The 22,635-nt window shown below is 32.8% G+C and overlaps 1 protein-coding gene across 7 annotated transcripts; it reads left to right on the top strand.

The window, feature by feature from the left end:
• The first annotated feature begins 9,264 nt into the window (after nucleotides 1–9,264).
• LOC101264922 (DEK domain-containing chromatin-associated protein 4-like) lies at nucleotides 9,265–13,851 on the top strand. Of its 7 annotated transcripts, none has more exons than XM_004237439.5 (3): nucleotides 9,265–9,476; nucleotides 10,026–11,628; nucleotides 13,460–13,851. In XM_004237439.5, exons 1-3 carry the CDS (start codon nucleotides 9,346–9,348, stop codon nucleotides 13,460–13,462), a joined length of 1,737 nt encoding a protein of 578 aa, XP_004237487.2. In that variant the 5' UTR covers nucleotides 9,265–9,345; the 3' UTR covers nucleotides 13,463–13,851. The 7 variants fall into 7 exon arrangements, with proteins under 7 accessions (XP_004237487.2, XP_010319806.1, XP_010319807.1 ...); XM_010321504.4 differs by having other exon boundaries at nucleotides 13,449–13,851; XM_010321505.4 differs by having other exon boundaries at nucleotides 9,277–9,476; nucleotides 10,029–11,628; nucleotides 13,449–13,851.
• The last annotated feature ends 8,784 nt before the right edge of the window (nucleotides 13,852–22,635 follow it).

Raw genomic sequence — 22,635 nt, 5'->3', positions numbered from 1 at the left:
GATTAATGAAGGATTGTGGAGTTTCTCTTAAATTTATAAGTTGACAGTTTGATCCATTGAATTAAATGAAGGGTAAAAGGGTAAATTAACTATAACCTAATTTAACTAATTTTTGTGCGAAATAAAATTGAGGGAAGCCACCAAAAGGCTATACCAAAAGGGGAAATAAAATATCCCCTTCCCACCTCTCGTCGTATTCGCCTTCTTCCTCATCTTCTTCTTGTTCTTCTTCGTTCTTGCTTGCTTGCTTGTCTTTCTTCCTGTTCTCTTTATCCTTTTCTTTTTCTTTTCATACATTATTGGTCTTCGGTGTTTGTCCTTGAACTTTCTTCATTTCTTCTTCTTAAATAAGATTTAACTAATTTAATCAGTGGACCAAATTTCGTTTGCTATCAATTGAAATTACTTCATAAATGATTAGGGTCACACACCATTATTTTGATATGTAAAATTAATTGTTTTGATATCACACATCATCATATGTGCACCTGCAATTTTTTCAATAATTTGCATTCGCGCTTCCAACAAATTGTTATATGTTGCAACAATTGACTATAGGAACAAATTATAGTCATAGGTAGCAACATAAAGGTTATTTCAATATCAACAGAATAGACATATGTTGCAACATATAACTTACACAAGCAGCAACATATAAGCTAGACGTATAACAACATATGACTTACATGCCGCAACTGACATGATAGTTATATAATACTCTTGTAAATCATTGTTTCAGTTGTTATATCATATTTTGATTGCTTAATTATGGTTCAAAGTACTAAAATTTTGTCCAATTTGATATTTTTTCATTCCTCGCTCAATTTATTGATTAAGTCATCCTTGAAGTGACATATGTGGCAACATTTGCATGTTCTTTTGGTAAAATTACAACAGAAATGTCATATGTGACAACATATGTATATCATAAAATGATCTTTTGGGGGTTAATTCAATTAAATTGTCACATATTCAACATGTAAGACAAATATATAGTCCTACAACATGTCTAAGCACAAATTATGATCTAATTAGGGGTGGACATTCGGTATTTCGGTTCGGTTCGATTTTTTTTCGATTTTTTCGATTTTTGGTTTTTTAAAATTATGTACCGAATACCGAACCGAAATATTTCGGTTCGATTCGGTTTTTGTTAATTCAGTTCGGTTTTTATTAATTCAGTTTGGTTTTTTATTTCGATTTTTTAATGGGCCTGTTTAGTGGGCTTTTTAAAATTTTAAACTTTACAATTTTTTGTTTGATTTTTCAACTTAATCGGCTAAAAAATAAAAATAGACAATAAATCAAAGAAGTGCATTACTAATTTACTACCAAATTTCAATATATCAATTATCAATGATTCAAATCTTCAATATGTCATTAGGCATTAACACCAAATTTTAAATTCACAATGATACTAAAACAAAAGTTGCATTGTAGATTTGTAGTTAATAACTTAATGTCTTCACAAATACAACATAATAAGAATCTAACAAGTAACAATAAAGTCTTTCATTAACTCATAATAAACAATAATAAGCAACAAACAATGTATTTTGAACTTCTTGTCTTCTTCCATGAGATTACTTTCAACAATAACAAACAACAATAATGAGTTTCTTGACTTTCTTCCATGAGATCGCTTTCAACTTTCGAGTGTCACGTGCCAACAAAATTATTTCTTCATTGTCTTGACCCTTGGACCTTTTAAGATAAAATCAAATATTAGAAACTTAGAATACTACTTTTAAGATTAAAAAATGATATGATTAAATAAATGATGTATTAAACTCACCGCTTGCAAGTCAATCATACATCAACAATGGAAGAGCTTCTTCCACTATTTGCCATCTCTACAATCAATAAAAAGAAACATGTCATACAAGATACAACACAATAAGTATTTTATTTTTTCCATAAATAAATAAAAAATAAAAAGTCTTACCAAGTTCAATTTTTTCAAGAAACTCCAAACTTTCTTCAACACAAATAGGCTTGGTTTCTTGTCTAAGCCAATCTTGGACAAAAATAAGACATTGCACACATTTGGGAGTCAATGAACTTCTAAAGGGATCTAGAATTCGACCACCGGTGCTAAATGCACATTCCGATGCCACACTCGACATACAAATAGCCAATACATCTCGAGCCAACTGTGAAAGTACTGGAAATCTAGGAGAATTAACTTTCCACCAACTCAAAATATCAAAATCTTCAGATTCAGGTTCTTGGTCTTCAAAAAGATATTTATCCAACCCAGATTTCACACCTAAACTTCCAGAATCATTCTTTTGTTTCTTCATGTGCAACTTAGTTCTCAAAGAATTTTTGGATATATTTTGAGAAATACCACTACCAGAAGAATCAGATGAGTCCGATGAAGATGGTTGACTTTTGGAACCTTTTCCATACTTACTTACATATATCGCAAACAAATCCCTCAAGTAAGCCTCTACTTTCGTATTCACTACATTTCCCGTTTCTTCCCCAAGTAATTCTTCAAGAGCAAAACTAACATAGACAAATTTATTGCGAGGATCCAAAACAGAAGCAATAAAAATCATTTTGTTCATTTTTTTAGGAGTCCCCCAATATTTCTTGAATTTTTCTTTCATTCCCGAAGCCATTTTACTTAAATCAAGGTCATCACTTGCTACACATAATTTCAAATAAGCATCAAGTTCACATATATCTTCAAAATGAACATTACAAGTAACATACCGTGAACCTGAAACTTTCAAAGTGAGTTCATAAAATTTTTCAAGAAACTTTGTGACATTCCTCACATTAGCCCAATCTTCATATTGAATTGACCCTGCGATACTTCCATCTTCACAAACATCAGTAGCAAGAAAAGAATTAAAATTACCATCATAAAGATCAAACCTCTCAAAAGCCTTCTCAAACTTTTCTGCTGTGTCTAACATCAAATAGGTGGAATTCCACCTAGTAGGCACATCTAAAGACAACATCTTATCACATTCTATCTTTTGCATTTCAACACATTTCAAGAAGTTTCTTGCCCTTGAAGAAGATGATCTAACATATTTCACCATTTGTCTCACCTTTTTGATAGAAGGACCAATTTCTTTCAAACCATCTTGCACAATTAGATTAAGTATGTGAGCCATACATCTCACATGGAGATGCTTACCTTCCATCAAATTAGTTCCCTACATATCTAATTTTTTGGACAACTCTAAAACTGCCACATCATTTGAAGAAACATTATCAACCGTAACAGTAAAAACGTTATCCAACTTCCAATCAAGTAAACAATTACTAATAGACTCAGCCAAATGCTCACCTTTATGACTAGTGATAGGACAAAAATTCAATATTCTTTTATGAAGCACCCAATCCCTATCAATAAAGTGAGCAGTCAAACACATATAATTGATTCTTTGCACTGAAGTCCATGTGTCTGTTGTGAGACAAATTCTTGGTTGTATTTCTCTTAAAGATTGTTTCAAATTTATTGTCAATTCACCATAAACTTCATAACAATCCCTTGTTATGGTTCTACGAGAAGGAATATGAAACAAAGGCTGGACTTTACTGATAAACTTCTTAAAGCCTTCTTTTTCAACAAAACTAAAAGGTAGTTCATCTAAAATAATCATCTCAACTAAAGCTCTCCTACATACCTCTTGCTCAAATTTCCAAGTCTCTAAATTGTTATTTTGAATATTTAATAATTTTTGAATACCGGGTGCAACAGTCGGAGGTTTATACACTTTACACCGACAAGTCAAATGTTGTTTTAGTCCACTTGTTCCATTTCTTGTTGTATTGGCAGCATAATATTGTTTACAATGTAAGCACTTTGCTTTAACTAATACACCATTTTCAAAAACCTTTTCAAAGTGTTGCCAAACAAGAGACCTAGGATCCATTTCTTTTCTTTTTTTTGTTATTTCTGTACCAATCGACAAATCATTGCTATTAGTAGGTGTATTATCCGTAGAATCAGCCATACTTATTCGACTTTGATCAGCTACACCCATATTTAATTCTGTTTGTTCAGCCATCTATATATATAAAAAAAATCATAATAAATTCCCAATAACTATTAACTAGTAATAAAAATAAAATCAGATGAAAAAAATAAAAAAAAATAATCAAAAAAACTGAAATTACGATTTACATACCTGCACCTGGGTTGGCTGGTGGCTGGCTGCTGCTGACCTGCTGTCGCCGGCGGCTGGCTGCGGCTGACCTGCTGGCTGCTGCTACCTGCTGCCGCGGCTCGCGGGCGGCTGCTGCAGCTGGCTGCTGCTCGAGGACGGCGGCTGGCGGCGCTGCTAATGGTGGCGGTGGACGCCGGCTGGAGTAAAAGAGGAAGAGGAGAAAAGAAGGCAGAAGTTGTGCTGAAGAGTGAAGAGGAGAGGATGAAGTTGAAGAGAGAGGATGAAGTTGAAGAAGTTGTGCTGAAGAGTGAAGAGGATAGGGTATTAGGGATTTAGGGTTTTTTATTTTTTTTAAAAAAATTATTTAATATTAATAATTATTAAATATACTATAATTTATAAATTAAAATATAATATTTCGGTTTAAACCGAAATATCGAATTCCAAAGTAATACGTACCGAAAACCGAACCGACAAAAAAATAAACCGAATACCGAACCGAAAATCGAAATACCGAAATTGAAATTTTGAAAAATTTCGGTTTCGGTTCGGTGTTTCGGTTTTCCGGTGTTTATGCACACCCCTAGATCTAATACAACAACCTTCATCAATTCTATCAATTATTTTTACAAAGACTATCATACCACTAGTTCACCATACAATGACCAAATAACTACATATGATAGTAATATAACACCCTCATAAATCGTTGTTTCAAGTGTTATAATATATTTTTATTGCATAATTATGATTTAAAGTACTGAAATTTGGTCCAATTAAACATTTTTCCATTCTAAATTGCTCAATTTATTGATTAAGCCATCATTGAAATGACATATGTACCAACATATGCACATGCTATTGGAAAAATTGCAACAGAATGTTATATGTGGCAACATATGTATATCATAAAATGGTCTTTGAGGGGTTAATTCAGTTATATTGTCACATAATTCAACACGTAACACTAATATATAGTCATACAACATGTTTACGTACAAAATTATAGTCTAATATAACAACCTTCCTCAATTCTATCAATTATTTTTACAAAGATTATCATATCACTAGTTCATCATACAATGACCAAGTAACTTCATATGATAGTTATATAACAGCATTTAAACCGTTATTCCAAGTGTTATAACATATTTTTATTGCTTAATTATGTCTAAAGTACTAAAATTTGGTCCAATTTGACATTTTTCCATTCCTAAATCGTTCAATTTATCGATTAATTCATTCTTGAAGTGACATATGTGGCAACATATGCACGTGTTGGAAAAATTGCAACAGACATGTCATATGTGACAACATATATATATATCATAAATGTTGTTTTTAGGGTTAATTCAATTATATTGTCACATAATTCAACATATAACTCTAATGTATAGTTATACAACATGTCTAAGCATATATATATGGTCTAATACAACAACTTTCATTGTTATTTTTACAAAGACTATAATATCACTAGTTCATCATACAATGGCCAAGTAACTTCATATGATAGTTATATCACCCTTGTAAATCGTTGTTCCAAGTGTTATAGCATATTTTTATTACTTAATTATAGTCCAAAGTACTAAAATATTATCCAATTTGACATTTTTTCATTTCAAAAATCATTTAATTTATCAATTAACCCATTCTTGAAGTGACATATGTGGCAACATATGCACGTCCTGTTGGAAAAATTACAACAGACATGTCATATGTGGCAACATATGTACGTGTTATTGGAAAAATTGCAACAAACATGTCATATGTGGCAACATGTACATCCTAAAATATATATTTTTAAATCAGATAATATTCAAAAGGAATAACAACCCAACCATCCTACAAACAAATAAGTGATAAAAACCACTAAAAAAGTCCTGATTTAATACTGATAACTATTAAATTTTATCTTAGAAGATATCAACGATAAGCTTGAAATGATGAGGGCAACGACGCTTTGTTATAGAAGAAAATCACAATATATTACCACTGATGTTGTAGAAAGCATAGCAACAATTTGAACGGGAAAGAAATAATGGAACGAGAGAAAGGAAAGGGAGAAAAGAAAATGAAAATTAATAAAAATAAATTAAATTTGAAATATGAAACGAAACGACCTTTTATAGAGGAGAGGAGAGAGAGAAAATGAAGGGACAATTGTCTTAGACATTTTTATTTTACTTTTTTAATTTTTTTTGACAATTCATAGTGTGACATTTGTTGCCACGTATATCCTTTCTGTTGGTGAACATGCAGATAATTCTATAGTTTTATTTACAACAAAGGTTATATATGTTGCCACAGACACCACATTGGTATCAATGAAATATTGCCACATATCTCCTTTCTGTGACATATGTTACCACATATCTTCTTATGTGACATATATTGTCACATATCTTCTTTCTGTGACATATGTTGCCACATATATCCTTTCTGTTGGGGCACATGTAATAATCTATGGTGCTTTTTACAACATAGGTTATATATGTTGCCACATATATCCTTTCTATTGGGGTACATGTAGATAATTCTGTGGTATTTTTTACAACATAGGTTATATATGTTGTCACATACACCATATTTCTTCTTCACCATCATAATTGACATTTGTTTAAAAAAAATCATTAATATTATCAGCAAAAATAAACACTTCACCAATTATTTTATACAACTTATCAACAAAAAGGTAATTCATAATGGTATACATAATCAACGGTGGATATTGTTGCTTCACATCATAATTGACGACTTCGACTTTTTTCTCTTTCTCTTTCTTTTTCAGTTTCTCCTTCTCCATCTCTAGGTCTTTCTCCTTCCCTTCTTGTTCTCCTTGCCTTTTGAATTTGAGTGTGATACAGAGTAGTAGTCATTGTTTCCCCCCCACTAATTATAGATAGTGATTGAGAAATATATTTTTTTAATCTCCTACATTTCAAATATTTGTTGGACAATTGAACAAAACTACATTTCTTAAATCATATGAACAAAATGGTCATAAAAAGAACAACAAAAACAACAAAAAATGAATTTTCACTGAACATTACATATATATTTTCTCAAAATTATGGCTTTTTGGGTTTGTTAATTTTCTTTCTAAAACAATAAATAATAGGTACCATTACAATATTATTCATTTTCACATCTATAGAACGATTTATTCTTCATTAACCCAAGAAAAAAGCTTAGTATTGTTCCAAAATTGTAGAATCTCTCAAAAAATGACTTACCCATTTTAAGTCTAACACAATCTTAGTTCAGAAAGAGGAGAGAGTCACGATCGGAGATGAGAAGGAAGATAAGATAATGGGGGAGAATATTTATTTTGGTAGTCGGATTTTCAGATTTTCTAAAGAGGAAGAAAAAGAGAAGAGAGACCATTGGGAGAAGAAGAAGATAAAATTCTATTTTCATTTTTTTTTAAAAAAATTATTTGAATAAAATTATAAAAATTGAAAAAATGAATTGTTTTTTTGTATCTTATAAAAGATTAGAAAGTTTTAAAAATGTTAATTTGGTCCCAAATTTACTTAATTATATTTTAAAGAGAATTTGACCAGCTTTTGATCAATCTGTCACCAAAAATCAAACGAAGACTTATTTGACACATTTCGTTTAATTTTCTAAAATTACCCTACACAAATTGAAATTTAACATTAACCACCACATATGTCGATACTAACAACTTCCACCCACTGTTCTATAATATATATATATATATATATATATATATATATATATATATATATATATATATATATATATATATATATATATATATATATATATATATATATCAGACTAGTACACATATCATCGATCACATTGTATTGTAGACTCCTATATACTTATATCTGTTCGTAATTATTTATTAAATTTTAGATTGTCATATCTATTAATATTGACATAGTGTATATATTGTTTTATCTCTATTAATTATGAAATTGATAAATTAAAAACTTAAATTTTTTAAGAAATTCAATCTTTTTCAAAGTAATTAATTGAGAATAAATAAATTAAAAAAATTATTTTTTCTTAATTTGTCAAAATAAACCAATAATTGAAAATAATTAAAAACAAAATTCTTAAGAACCAAAGAATATATTAATGTACACAACCCATAGAAGACATGTCTAAGTTTATTACGTATAGAATTATCCGAAACGTACACAAATTTACTCAAGTATACAATCACGTGCAAGGAACTCATTCAATTCAATCATATATAGTATCAAGTCATATAAAATACTAAAAGAAAATTAAAATTCCTTTAACATAAAAATTCAAATACTATCGAGTGTGATATTTTTTGCACCTGCACTTAAATAAGTAATTTGATATTATAATAGTATCAAATTAGCATTTGAATATATAATTTAAATTTAGTAATCTAAAATTTCAAAAAAAATAATTTGAAATTATCATCAAAAAATATTACTTACAATCTATAGTCTAGTTAATTTTAAATCGTAATTTCATACCTACATAATTTCTTGGTTGAATTTGTAGCTGAAAGCCTCAGAGGAGTTGAGTGGTCGTGTAGCCCAAATGACATCATTACGAAAAAAAATAAAATAAAGTACTCCCTTGTTCCATAGTTATTTACGATTGATTTTATATATTTTATAAGAAATTATAAAAAAAGGTAATTATATAATATAGTTTTTAAATATAATAAATATATTTTTAAAATCATAATAAATTTTTTTTATGACATTTTGATAAGACTTAGATAAATAGTATCCTTCAATGTCTTTGTATTGTAATCAACCTATTGCGGATAATTATAATTAATATTTTCCTTTTTTGAAAAAGAATAGTCTTTTTCTTAGCTTGTTTATAAAAGAATGATGTTTTTTATTTTTTATAATATTTCGTTTTTAGTTTTTCACTAAATATGTTTAAAATCAAATTTCTTTTTGTATCTTTGACATAATTTTAATTTAGGATCATAAAATTTTAAATATATATTTTTAAACTCGATATCAAATCAAATCAGATAATTTTTTTCTGTAAAATAGAGGAAATAATAAGAAATAAATTAAATTATTCATAAAATAAATATATAAAATTATTGGACATTTTAAAATAGCATAAAGGACCATTATTATTAAAGGAAAGGAGAAAAGAAACGTTGGGATGCGGAGCGGAAAATCGTCAGTTGTGTGCAGTTACGTGGATACCTCTGCTATTGCCTCATCATAATTGCATGCAGTTATCCCATTTCCACTACGACGCCTGTCGTCTTCTCCCACTATTTCACTGCCCAACGCATCCTCCATCCTTTATCTCTGTATTCTCAGCAAACAAATATCAAATATTTGGTCTCTTCTCAAATTGGTACTTTATCATGATATTTTTCAAGTAGAACTGCTCTGTAATTGTTGATTCAGTCGTTTTTGAGGTCAATCAGCTATACTCTTGTTTCTTTACTTTACTGGGCATCTATATGTGTTTTCTTCCTTCATTTTACTTCTATTTTTATATGGTTTTATTGTTCAAGTACTACTACTGTGGAAGCTTCTCATTCCACTTACCGGAAATAGGGGCGGAGCTAGTATCGGTGCAAGGTTCATCGAATCTTATTAATTAAATTAATAATTATTTATATATGATTAAAATTATTTTTCGTGTTTGTATATAGCTCATGTTGAAGGAGTCTTCTTCGATTTCTCCGTGATTTTACTTCTTTCAAATTTTGAGTTAATGAATTAATTAAATCCTTGTTTTTCCACTGATCAGCAAAGCTCCTACAGACATTCTCATGGCTTATTTCGATTGATTTTCGTCGGATGTCTTGATTCGTTTTTAGCAGAATTACTTTCTTATTTTGCTTGATTTTTGTTTGTGTTATTTTTTTCATTTTAAATAATATTTTTGGTTTGTTAGTAGGATGGAAGATCAAATTGTGGAGTGGAGGATTGTGGAGCATACTTCGTTAAAAGATGAGGAGGAAGAAGATGAGGAAGATGATGAGGACGAGGGGAAATTGAAAGAGAGTAATATAAGATGGATTGTGAACAAAGGATTGGGGTTGGGGAAGAAGGTTATGATTACAGGTATTGTAATCTCTTCTGCTCCAGTGGTTCTTCCTCCGCTTATTGTTATTTCTGCTCTCGGATTTGCATCTTCGGTTCCTTTTGGTCTTGCTTTTGCTAGTTATACTTGTATTGAGAAGCTTATGAATACGTTGCTTCCGAGGTCAGAGCCACCTCTACTGTTGGAGTATGGGGATATGTATGAAGATGATGAACAAGTAGGAGGGAAAGGTCCTGGTTTTGGTGGAGAAATGAGGATGGAAGAGGAGGAAAAGAAAGAAATGGAGGATGTAAAAGAAGGGGTTCAAATGAGAATTGAGTTGGAGAGCGGTGGATACGAGGGAGGACAGACTCCTGTTGAAGATGAAGATGTTGGCAGAGCGGAGAAAGAAAGAGAGATAAATGTAGATGAGAATGTTAAAGAAGAAGGATACGAAGAAGATGTGGGTGAATACTTGGAAGGAGAGAATGAGGGACCATTGAAGGAGGAGAATTTAGAAACCGAACGAGCTAGAGAAGCAGAAAATTGGGAATTTGATGAAAAGATTAAGGTAACTGAGGGTTTGGATCTGGTCGCCAAAGAAGCCAGGGGAGAAAATGAGGGCGAAAAAGACCTTACTTTAACACCAGGTCTGCCAGATAAGAATTTTGTTGAAGTATATGTAGGTGATGGAGTGAAGGAAGATTCATTAGGGAGTTCAGGTGTACTTGAGGGAAATGAGGATAGAAAGGTTACGCGTCCTGAAATCATAGAGAAGCCATTGGTAAGCAAGGATGAGAGGGTAGATAGTCTTGTGAGAGAGCTTCAAGGAACAAAAACTGGAGGAGGACCTGAGGTTACTTCGGAAGAAAACGTGATAATAGAAGTAACAAGGAAACCAAATGTCAGCAAAAGCTCAAAGAAACACCACAAAAAGAAGAAAGCAAGTGAAAGTAAAGATGTTGCAATATCAGAGAAAGGGGAGGGGTTGAGCAACAAGCAGCAGGAGGACACTGATGTGAAAATCATAGGGAAAAAGGAAGAGGTAAAGGATGAAGTTAAGGTGGAGCATGACGAGAAGCATTTACGGGTGAAAAGGGAGACCAAAGAAGGAAGAGACGAGGTCAACCAAAGTGGTGTTTCCAAGAAGGCCAAGAAAGTTGCTGAGATGGACAGAACACTGCCCGGAAGCAGAGATGCAGGAATTAGCAAGGATGGTGGGCAAGCTGCGAACTCGACCAAGGATCCTAAAGGAGCATCCAATGGCAAGCATGTTGCAAAAGATGCTTTGCGTCCACTGGAAGGCAAGGATAACCTGGTAGCTGCAAAAGAGGTTCAAAGGAAGGCACCTGATGACCGCGGGAACCTTCCGTCTGAAAGAAAAGGGAACACTGATCGAAAGGAAAATGCCTATGCCGGTGGTGTTGATCAGATTTCTGGAAGAGCAGGGATTCCAGAGGCCAAACCTGTCAAGGTCAGTTCTAAGTCTAGTTCTGCCACTTTAGGTTGCGTTCCAGAATTTTTTATGGGGATTCTCGGAGAGGGTTATCTTTTAATATTTCATAGTTTTCTTGGTTCTTTGAAGTTCCTCCGGAAAAAATTGGTCAATCTATTTGAAAGCATGTTTAGGTTAACCTGGCTGGACTCATTTAGTATGCTTATCAATATATTTCTTTGATTAGATATTGGGAATTATTCAGACTGTTGATTGCTTAATTTACCTCATGAAAGGAAAAATCTTTAGCAACAAGTGCTACTAATTATGAATTTACCAAAAGAAACTGTGTCAATTCTCCGCCAATGCTCAAGTAAAGTAGTTTCTTGTTCACCCGGTCTTGTTCTTTGTGTATCTCAAGCAAACACACTGGTTCTCTTAGAAGAGAGGGTGCAACTTCTACTTCATTTCTTCCATTGGTTTGGCTTCTCTTTTCCATTGTTATTTGTGCTCTTTCATTAGTCACATTACTCTTACATTCCTTGGTGGTGATGCACGGGATGCTCCACTACAACACGGTATGAGGCCATTTTGCTTCAGCATTGGTGGGCTCTTATACTCGGCACTCATCAAACCGTCCGCTGGCAGTCGCGTCAAAATATTCTTTTAGTTTTGGGATGCATGTAGATTGGATCTTAATAGGATGATAGTAAATGAAGATCCCGGGTTTTCAATTTTCTTTTTGGAACCTTTAAGATCATCCTTTTCTGGGTCTGGAAAGTGGAAGTAAGAGTGTAGAAGAATGTGATTGCATATGACAAATGCGGCCTTACTAGTTTACGAATGTCAGTTAGCTGTACAGAACTTGCAAAGATACTTGTGGTCCAGCAAATAGATTCGATGCGTCTTTATTTACCGAACTTCAATTTGTTTTCCTCATTTTTTAACTTCAGATTTAGTTTGTATTTTTTTTTTTAAAAAACTAAGATGTTCAGGATTGTTTCTATAAACTATATATGATATATGTATTAAGAGAAAGATGACCAGTTTTTTTGGCATTCCCAGGGGCAACATTATCCAAAGTGTTCGTCCATGTGGAGTATTAAAAGAAGAATATTACAAGACTAGTAAAACAATGCTTGTGTGCCAGGTTTATATTTGATGTACTGTGCCTTCTTGAATCAATAGATAGCTTTTTAGAGAGAGAAACTAATGGGCTTAGCGGGATGAGTGTTTCAAGAGCAACTAATCAAGTTCCGCACCTGTGGCTTGTATTTTTTGGTTTATCCTAACCAATTATGATGCGAAGCAGCATCAAAGAGAGACTTGGAAACGTGGGTTCGTGTATACGATTTTGATTATGATTAGTGTTATTCAATCAATCTCCAGCCTGCAGTCTCGAATTGGTCGGGCTGTCCATCCTCTTATGTGTTGTGCTCCACTTAGGTCCATGTGGTTTTCGTACCAACTGTGAGTTGCATTTACAAAGATTATATGGTATTCCAATTTTTACTGTAGTGTGATTATGACCTAGTGGCTTGCATGCATAACTGATAATTCAAATCGTAGAATCCCTCTGCTAGTGTTGCGTTTTTGAACATGTCTTGCTCCTACAATTTTTGATACTGGTTTGTGAGATATCAAAGGGTAGTCCCTCTTTCTCACTTGAAGAGATTGTCTGAGTGCTATAGTTTTATCGGCAATGGAGGCAAGATGCATGAGTACTTCTCTATCCATGTTCAATTTTTCATATCTGGTTTTCTTCAACTGACTGGTTGTCATGTTGATTTGTTTCATTCCCTGGCTAGAGTATTTGAAGCCATTTGGATTCATTTTTGCTTGCTTGATGATATTGCTAGGAGTCCTTCAGTGAGGAGAAGATATGGGAGAAGATGAACGCAATGAGAACAATTGTGGGATACACAGCAGCCACCCAACCTTTGTTGGTCGATGAACTTAAGGCACTGTACATCTTTACTGGAGTTGAGCCTCCATCTATGTTCAGTAACCCGTCCACTTTGGAAGAAGTGAATGACAAGCTTCAGTTTCTTATGTCGATTGTGGGAATAAAGTGAAGTGTTAGTACTTTGTTTGGTCTGTATTTTCTTGTTGTCTCCTTTTGTGTTGTTTGTCAAATTTTAGCTTGATACTGGATTTGTGTATGCTTATGCTAGAAATTGCAAGTTTTGTTGTAAAATCACAGGTTGAATGTTTCACAGAGTTTGAAGCCCTTTTGGGAAAAAAATACTCCTATGCTTAAAAGTCGCTCTATGTTGATGGACGTTGGTTCTGTTTCTGCCGTTCTTGTTAACGATTTTGGAGACTCCGTTTTGTGCAGTCTTTGAATTCTGAATGTGATTTTAGCGGAGTCTCTTATTGTCTTACAATTGATTGGCTGCTCTTGGACTGCCGCCGAGTTTCGAGTTTGTGTCTCGGCATTTCAGCTTTTTTGAATAGAATATTGCAGTTTCCAAAAGGCTATGGTGTATTGAGTAAGCCAGATGTCAAAAGCTACTGATCTCTGTGTACAGAGAGAGGTCGAACTTCATGGAGGTGCAGGGGATCTTTTTTGACATATTATCTTCCTGTTTAGTTGGAACTTCCATATTTCATGTTTAGCATTCATCTCATTGTTATTACTTTTATGAATTCCAAAAGGTGATGAAATTGAAGAAAATTGTACTCCTTCCTCAAGTTGTGTAAGATTGAATTACTAATGTGTCAAGTCGTGTAAGGTGTCAGCAAAGGCGGATTTACATTGGTGGATATATATATATATACATGTGTGTGTGTGTATATATATATATATATGTGTGTGTGTGTGTGTATATGTGTGTGTGTGTATGTATGTATATATGTATGTATGTATGTATGTATGTATATATATATATGTGTGTGTGTGTGTATGTATGTATGTATATATATATGTATGTATGTATATGTGTGTGTGTTATTTAGTCATTTCTTATATATATATATATATATGTATATGTGTGTGTGTGTGTATGTTATTTATATGTGTGTGTGTGTGTATGTTATTTAGTCATTTCTGCGTTGCGGGTCAACATTTTCGAAAAGAGACGACTTTATTTAGTGATCTGTTTAATTTCATTTTTTTTATTACGACTCGAGTTTACACTTTGGAAATGATCGACACTCGAGAATCATTTATATATATGTGTGTGTGTGTGTATGTTATTTAGTCATTTTTGCGTTGCGGGTTAACATTTTCGAAAGAGACAGAGGACTTTATTCAGTGATGTGTTTAATTTCATTTTTTTTATCACGACTCGAGTTTACACCTTGGAAATGATCGACATTCGAGAATCATTTGCTGGTTTCTAGGTGAACCTTCATTCTGGCTGATTACAAGCGAAGACTTAGTTAAGCATAAGAAGGCTTAAATAATTGAAATGAAAGTTCATTAAATACAAAATTTAACTCTAAAGAATATTCTGAATAACGAAAATAATACAGTCAACTCGCCATAAATAAGCAATTTTAGTCTTTATAACCTTAACAAAATAAATGAATAGTACCAGACTTCTTAACTATATTGCTATCTATGAAGCCTCTAAATGACAATGATGAAAGTTGGGAGAAGACCTACAACTTCCTAACAACTAAAAATATGGAACCCTCCGGAAGTAAGGAGGCTCACAATAGATAACTCGAACCCTCGAACGTATCAATGAAGCTCCTATTGATGATCCTGAATACACGTGTCTGCACCATGAGAAGATGCAGATCAATTGGCTCTGTACGTGGAATGTATGAGGATGTAAGGGGAATCCTAAATCATAACATAATTGTACTTGATAAAAATGGAAACATACTTACCATTTTTCAAACTTACTTAACTCAAGGAATACTCAGGGATATTCAACTTGCTCAACTTATAAGTACTCAAGGATAAGATTTTTAACTCAGAGATTAGATACTTAACTCAAAGATTGGATACTCAACTTTAAAAATATGATACTCTGACTCAATGAAGCATAAATTAACTAGGGATACTCAACTTAAGATATTTAACTGTACTCATTTAAATATAAAGCAGTTTAAAACAAGTGCAATATAAAGAAAAGTTGTTTAAAAATATGATGTCAACTCTGTGTATATAACAACGACACAACATAACTCTGAAATGTATATAGGACTACAATTAACTTATGTATATAAAAAAACAATAACTTCTCTAGGAGTTTCTCTAACCGATAACCATCACTTAAGCTATAGTGATGATACAACACTTTATCTCATGCTGCCAAGGACCATCATATACCTTACCATCAGTATAAGACCTAACTTAATTTAGTGGATCCACTAGTCTATTGTGAAAAGAGTTCATCTAAAAAGTATGACCCTTTTCTACCCGTGGTGGCTATAAGGTCTTATGGAGAAGTGAGTTATCTGAACTCATGCTCGCCCCCGATTCGGTGCTCAATACTATTTACAAAATATACTAGCTCCTTATGTTTTTAAAGTAACTTCTTTCTTTCGTTTGAGATAATTATTCAAAACTACCCTCTTAAAGAGATAACTACACTTAAAAAATCTTTCATAAAAACATATCACATCATATTATTGATAACTCGGTAAGTCATACTGCATAAACATTGATGGTATATCTAGATACCGTACTGCTTAAACATTGATGACATACTCGATTGTCATACTAATCATGTTTTAGAAACTCTTTTTTAAACTCATCTTTTTTCTTAAAAGATAATGCAACTGCTCAAAACTCTTTTGAAAATTTAAGTTTCGTCTCATCTTAAATGTAAAACATTTACTCTTGGAAATATTTAGTTCCCATATATCAATTTAAAAAAAATTGAACATTACTTTTATTCTTTACTCAACTTCAGTTTATAAGCCTTAAAACAAAATTAAAATATTTGTAAAAGACATCGTATATATGTTTCATGTCAAATTATGGACGTGAAAGACTCAATCAAGATTTTCAATAACCATAGATATAACTCGATACTCAAGACTTAGAACTTGAAGATAGAACTCCTCTAAAAGGTACTTAACTGATGGAGTTCATGCGAAAGTTATGGACATGAACAACTCGACTCGAAGGTCTACATAACTACATGGAACTGATGAGTACAACTCTTCTCATTCTCTTACTTACTTCCTCCAATCTTAGCTCAAATCTATAGTTGATCTCAAAAGATTCATAATTGAACTCAAAAGCTTTCTTGAACTCTACTCTTAACTCTTTCTTGAATATTAATTATGAATTCAATAGTTACGGTTCATGATATGAAGGATCTCATGATGACAAAGTAGACTCATGAAGACTTTTTCCTCTCCCTTTTACTCACTCGAGCCTTGGAACAAATTACTAGAAGTTGTAGAAGACTCATCAATAGGACTCAAAAGGACTTTGAATTTTTTTTTAAAACTTAACTCTCAACTCTACCTTGAATTTGTATTATGAGATTCAAGATTATGATCATGTTAGGAATGATTTTAGATAGAAATAACAAGTTTCTTGAAGAATCTTGGATAAGAACGTGAATAAAAACCTTGAAACCCTAGCTTGAAGGTAAATGATCAAGAAAACCTTTCTTGAAATTCTTGAATTAGTTTCTTGAATTCTCCATGGCCAAGAATTATGATTTTTCTTAGTAAAGATGAGAATTTGACTGTTTTGAACTTTTAAATAGTCAAGAAATTCATTTAAGATTTTTTTAGAGGTAAAAAGATAAAAAAACCGACTCTTTCTAATTCGTTACAGCATTGTATAGGTTACTAAAATTGCCATAACTATTTACTCAGAAATTAAAATGACGCGAAATTGGTGGCGCTGAAAGTAGATTCAATTACCTTTAATTGGATAGGTTACAACTCACGTAAATCTTGATATCCTAAGAAATATGGTCTTTTAAAGTTAATTCAAGTAAAATCTTACATCAAAACTTAATGAAACTTCAAGAAGAATTATCAAGAACTCTAGTCTTTCTACTTTAAGAATGAGATTGCGATGAAAATAATATGATTGGCGTGTTGGTGAACAAACCCAACACTATGGAAGCTTACATGCCTCTTAGGGGATTAAACCATGACAAAAATCCACAACTAAACTCAAGAACATTGACGAACGCCTTCATTCTTTCCTCTTTTCTCTTCTTTTCTTTTCTTGAACTTTCAACTAAAACCCTAGGTGATTAGGATCATAAAACTGAACCTAAAAGGATTCTCAACTAAAACCCAGGTGATTACGATTATAGAACTGAACCTAAAAGGATAAGACCCCTAAAATATTACTAAAAACGAATTAATCTGGTTGAATAAGGAAAGGATCAATATACCCCTCACTATTTTCGAATAACTTTTCATAACTGGGTAGCCTAACTTCAATAGGTAATATCTCACTCATTCAAACTCGAAATTTAGCAAACCCGACAGGTTTGAAAATATAATTCAAAGATATTTCCTAAGGTGTCCTTAATATTTAAGAAATTTTTAATTCCTTGGTAAAATATCACTCACCACGATGATCGGTTCGAGTCTTAATTCGAAAAATTTTCTAGGGCTTTACACTTTTTCTGCATTCTATCATTTTTTAAAAAGAGCAATACAACAATACCCACAATGTAGTCATTTAAAAGTTTAGTTTATGAGGAGATTATTCTTCCAGTAGAGTTTATGTTTTTAAATATTAATTTACAATATGTAGGTCACTTTTTAGTATCAATACTATGTTTACGGTACACTTTTTTAAAAACAATCCTCATCTTAGAATTGATTCAAAGAAGCTCCTTTTCACCGATCTAATTTCGCCGCTAGAATTTCAAATTTAGCTACGATTTTTCTTGGGTTTCAAAGTAGCTGCGATCTATCTTCACCGCTAGGGTTTCAAAGTCGCTAGCATCCGTGGATATTTGTGGTAGTAGGTTAGTAAATCATTTTTTTTATATTGTTGGATTTATGATTTCAAAGTAACGTAGTTAGGGTTTGCGATCTTCAAGTATGTTAGATTAGAGAATAGATTGATTGTTTATTTGAATTCAGATAGTAGCATTCATGTGATATTGGATTTATTGCAATGTACATTAGGATGAATTATTGTAACAACCCTAAAAACGGCTATGCTAAATGATGCTTAATGTGCCTAGAATGCCTACGATTAAACCGAGTTCACACGCATTGATGCGCGTAGAACCAGATCTCTGAACCCCTACGACAACCAAGCCAACTAACTTGGGGAGTTAGTTGGGCTAGGAAAGGTTGGGTCCAGCCATGTAGGGCTCCCGAATATGAAGATTACTCGGATGAGTCTTTACCAGACTTAAAAAAGGGGAAATCTTAAGTTTGGAGGGTCTAGGAGTAAAATGGTCTTTTTGTAGGCTAAGGGTAGTATCGTAATTATTCTAAATATATAATTAATTATTTAATTAATAAGGTGAAGGGGAATTTTGGGGAGAAAGGGCCAAAAATTGGCCCTTACAGTGAAGTCTTGCTCCACCCGGGTTCGAACCTAGGTGGAAGTAACAAATTAAATTTATTTTAATTTAAGTTGGTAAATTAATGTAATTAATTAATGTTTATTATTAATATCTGATTTAAAATAAAAGGGAAATCAGATTTTTTATCATTTAATAAAACCTTATTTGACTGAGTCCTAAACTAGACTCCTAAGTCTAAAAGAATTCTAACTCTCTCACGTCTATCTCCTCAACATTCACAATCATTCTCTTTTCCCATTCACGTTTCTCTCTGCCAAATAACATTCAAGAACAGAAAATTTACCAAGGTTCTTCACACTTGAAGAACTCACACGAAATATAAGAAAATCAAACATTAGTCAATCACGTAGGCAAAGAGAAGGTTTTCTGTCAAGTGGGGTGTTGGAATTTCGGTGTTGGACGTGTGTTTAGAGAAGTTTTCGGTCAGAAAGTTGAGGATTTAACATAAAAAAGGATGGGTTCTCTTATCTCTTGGTCCCTTTCCCAAGAGATCCCTAAGGTTCAGACGAATCTATTCCAAAAAACTAGGGTTGTTCCCCGTTGCATGTCCCTGTCACTAGCTCCTAATGATTCGTAGGTTGGGTATGTTTGATGGTAGATATTAGGAGTGTGTTCTGTTTTTGTGATAAATATGTTCATGTATGTGTGTTTGAAATCGTATGAAGGATCACCTATGTGATCCGAAACTATGTGCATGTGTGTGCAATGTGAACCATGACTATGTGCCTCGGGTTTAAGGCTCTAAAATGTGATTTTAGTTCTTTGTATTTCATGTACACATGTTTATGTAAATCGTCATGTTCATAAGTGATGTAAAGATGCTAATTCGAGTGAAATTTTTTATCTAATGAAATCTTTAAAATGCACTTAAAGAACTCACTAAAAACGTCTAAAAATTTAATGTTAAAGAAGTGAGAAAATAGGCTGCAAATTTTTTTTCAGCATCTTGTTAATGAGTTTCGGCAAAGCTAGGGGAATTTTCATGCGATGAAAAAATGAATTAAAATATGTAACATCACTGGGAATTGAACCCTTGACCTCACCATGTTAAAAATCATGAAAATAAAGAAGTAGAGAGGAATGTGGTGAAGGAGATTCGAACCATGGTTTTGGGCTGGAAAATGATGTATGAAAATAAGAAATGAGAGGAGTGTGATTCGAACGCACAACCTCTTGGTCAAGCTTAAGGAAAAATGAAAAGAAAATAAATGTGAAGCATGGGGATCGAACCCACGACCTCTAGGCGGAAAAGGAGAATTAAATGAAAAATAAAGGGAGGCTGTGGGGGTTTGATCCCATAACCTCATGGCCAACTCGAAGAAGCCAAGAAAAAAAAAGATTAAAATAAAAAGGGTTGTGGGGGTTCGATCTCACAACCCTTCGGCCAAGAAAGACAAAATGTAAAGAAAAGAAATTAAAAGAAAATGAAGGCGTTGGGGCTTGATCTTGGGTCCCCAAGCCGTGTGGACCAAACTAAAACAAATGAAAAATGTAAGTATTGTCCAAGGGATTCAACACCGGGTTCCCTTTCCCAAATTCCATATTGATACATAAGTCATACGTGAATTAAATATTCAAGAATAATGCTGCCCACTTAGATCGAAATTGAGATCTTGGCATACATACAAGATGCATAAGTATTGTACCACATTATCTTAGGAAGATATGAATCACTTAAACTAACTATGAACGAAGCCTCATGGCTTGTATGAATAGACCCATAAGTCTAGCATACGTTTAAAAATAAGTGAACCTAAGATGTATGTAATGAAATGATGTAACAATTGAAGGGTTAAGTAAGAGCGTAAAACACACTAAATGTCCAAGTGCATTATCACATGATGAAATGAACAATGAAATGATGAAATGAAAAATGAAATAATGAAATGAAGAATGAAATGATGAAACCCTAGAAGGGTTAAGTAAGAGTGTGAAACACACTAAATGGCCAAGTGCATTGGCATATGGTGAAATGAACATTCACGTAAAAAGGGGTGAGTAATTATGAAGAACAAATGTGCTAGTGTTAATGAATGTGGTGACAACATGATATGAGGCTAATGTAAAAGATGAGAGCAATCTCAAATGAGCCTAAGTAAATGTTACCAAAACGTACTCACCTATGAGAGTGTAAAGTTAATGAAGAGACCATTCTCTATGAACACTCTAATGAAAGTATTGAGATTAACACACTTAATACTAATGATGAGATGGGAAATCATTTGTTGATCTAATGTCCTCATACTAGAAGCCAACTTCCATGACGTGTGAGTTGAATGTAAGGGAAGTTTATACTGAGCACCGATAGACTATCAATGAGAGATGATGCCTTCTTTCGCGAAGGGCAGAGGTTCACGTAACTCTCACGAGATGAGATTGTCCGGCATGCCGGGTATGGGTGTCCTTATATCTCCCAGTTTTTGAACCTATACTGCCAATATAGGGATTTGGCAGGGTTCAATTCCCATGTACGCTAGCATGTTTTGGGTTACTTTGGCCGGTGATTTCACCTCTTTTCTGTGTGGGGGAGACACGGGATTTCATGATGTTCACATGATCTATGTCGGTTAAAGTTAAAGTTCCCCAATGAATGAATGAGGCCAGCCTCAAATGATGAACATAATGAAATGAATGATACCAAAGATGTTAGGATAGGATGATCAAGAGGTGAGTTAGACTCAAGTAATGACATTAGGTCATTCTTAGTCATTGACATGAGTTGTAGTTAATAAAGAGACAACTATGACAGGATTATGGTTTCTACAATTCATAAACAATTTATTCAATCTGAAAGATAGTGAAACTGTCACCTTTATGTCTGATATGTAGAAAATAAATAATTTCTTATGTTTATTTAAAAGTTTTGTATTCTTTTTATAACAATTTGTAATAATATATTACTTATTTGACATCACTTGAAGTAGTAAAAGAATGTCATTCCTTTGCCTCAGCATGGGTACTTTAAGTTGTTTTGATTATTTTATTTTCTTGAATTTATTAATTACTATTTACTATTATTGATCATAGGTGCTATTTTAGGCATATTGAGGTTAACTTGATGAAGAGTTTTAGGTTAGGATAACTGAAGAAACTACTTTGATGGGCTGCTTCGAGTAATTATGAAGAAGATAATAAGGAATAGTTAAGTGCAGTTGGTGCATTGTAGAAAGGTGCTGAAGAAATGAAATTTATTTCAGCCCATAAGACTGGAAAAGTCATGATCCTTGGAAACAACTTTTGACAATGTACTAAGTGCACTCAACCGGTCCTTAAAATCAACCTCATAAGTACTCCAAGCAGCCCACTAAAGCAATTTATTCATCTCCCCAAAAATAAATCTCTTCATCCAACTTGCCTCAATATGCCTAAACAATACCTATAACGACTAAAAGTGAATATTTAGTTAATAAATTCAAGAGAACAAAATAATCAAAGCAATTTAAAGTACACGTGTTGGGACAAAAGAAGGACATTTTTTGTTGCTTTAGTAGGTCATGTACATATCAACTAAGTAAATATACATTTACAAATTGTTAGAAAAAGAATATAAACTCATTCAAAT

The sequence above is a fragment of the Solanum lycopersicum genome, chromosome 4 (assembly GCF_036512215.1).
Source record: "Solanum lycopersicum chromosome 4, SLM_r2.1".
NCBI classification, from domain to species: Eukaryota; Viridiplantae; Streptophyta; class Magnoliopsida; order Solanales; family Solanaceae; genus Solanum; species Solanum lycopersicum.
The sequence above is the reverse complement of the archived record's forward strand: the minus strand, read 5'-3'. Positions and strand labels throughout refer to the sequence as shown.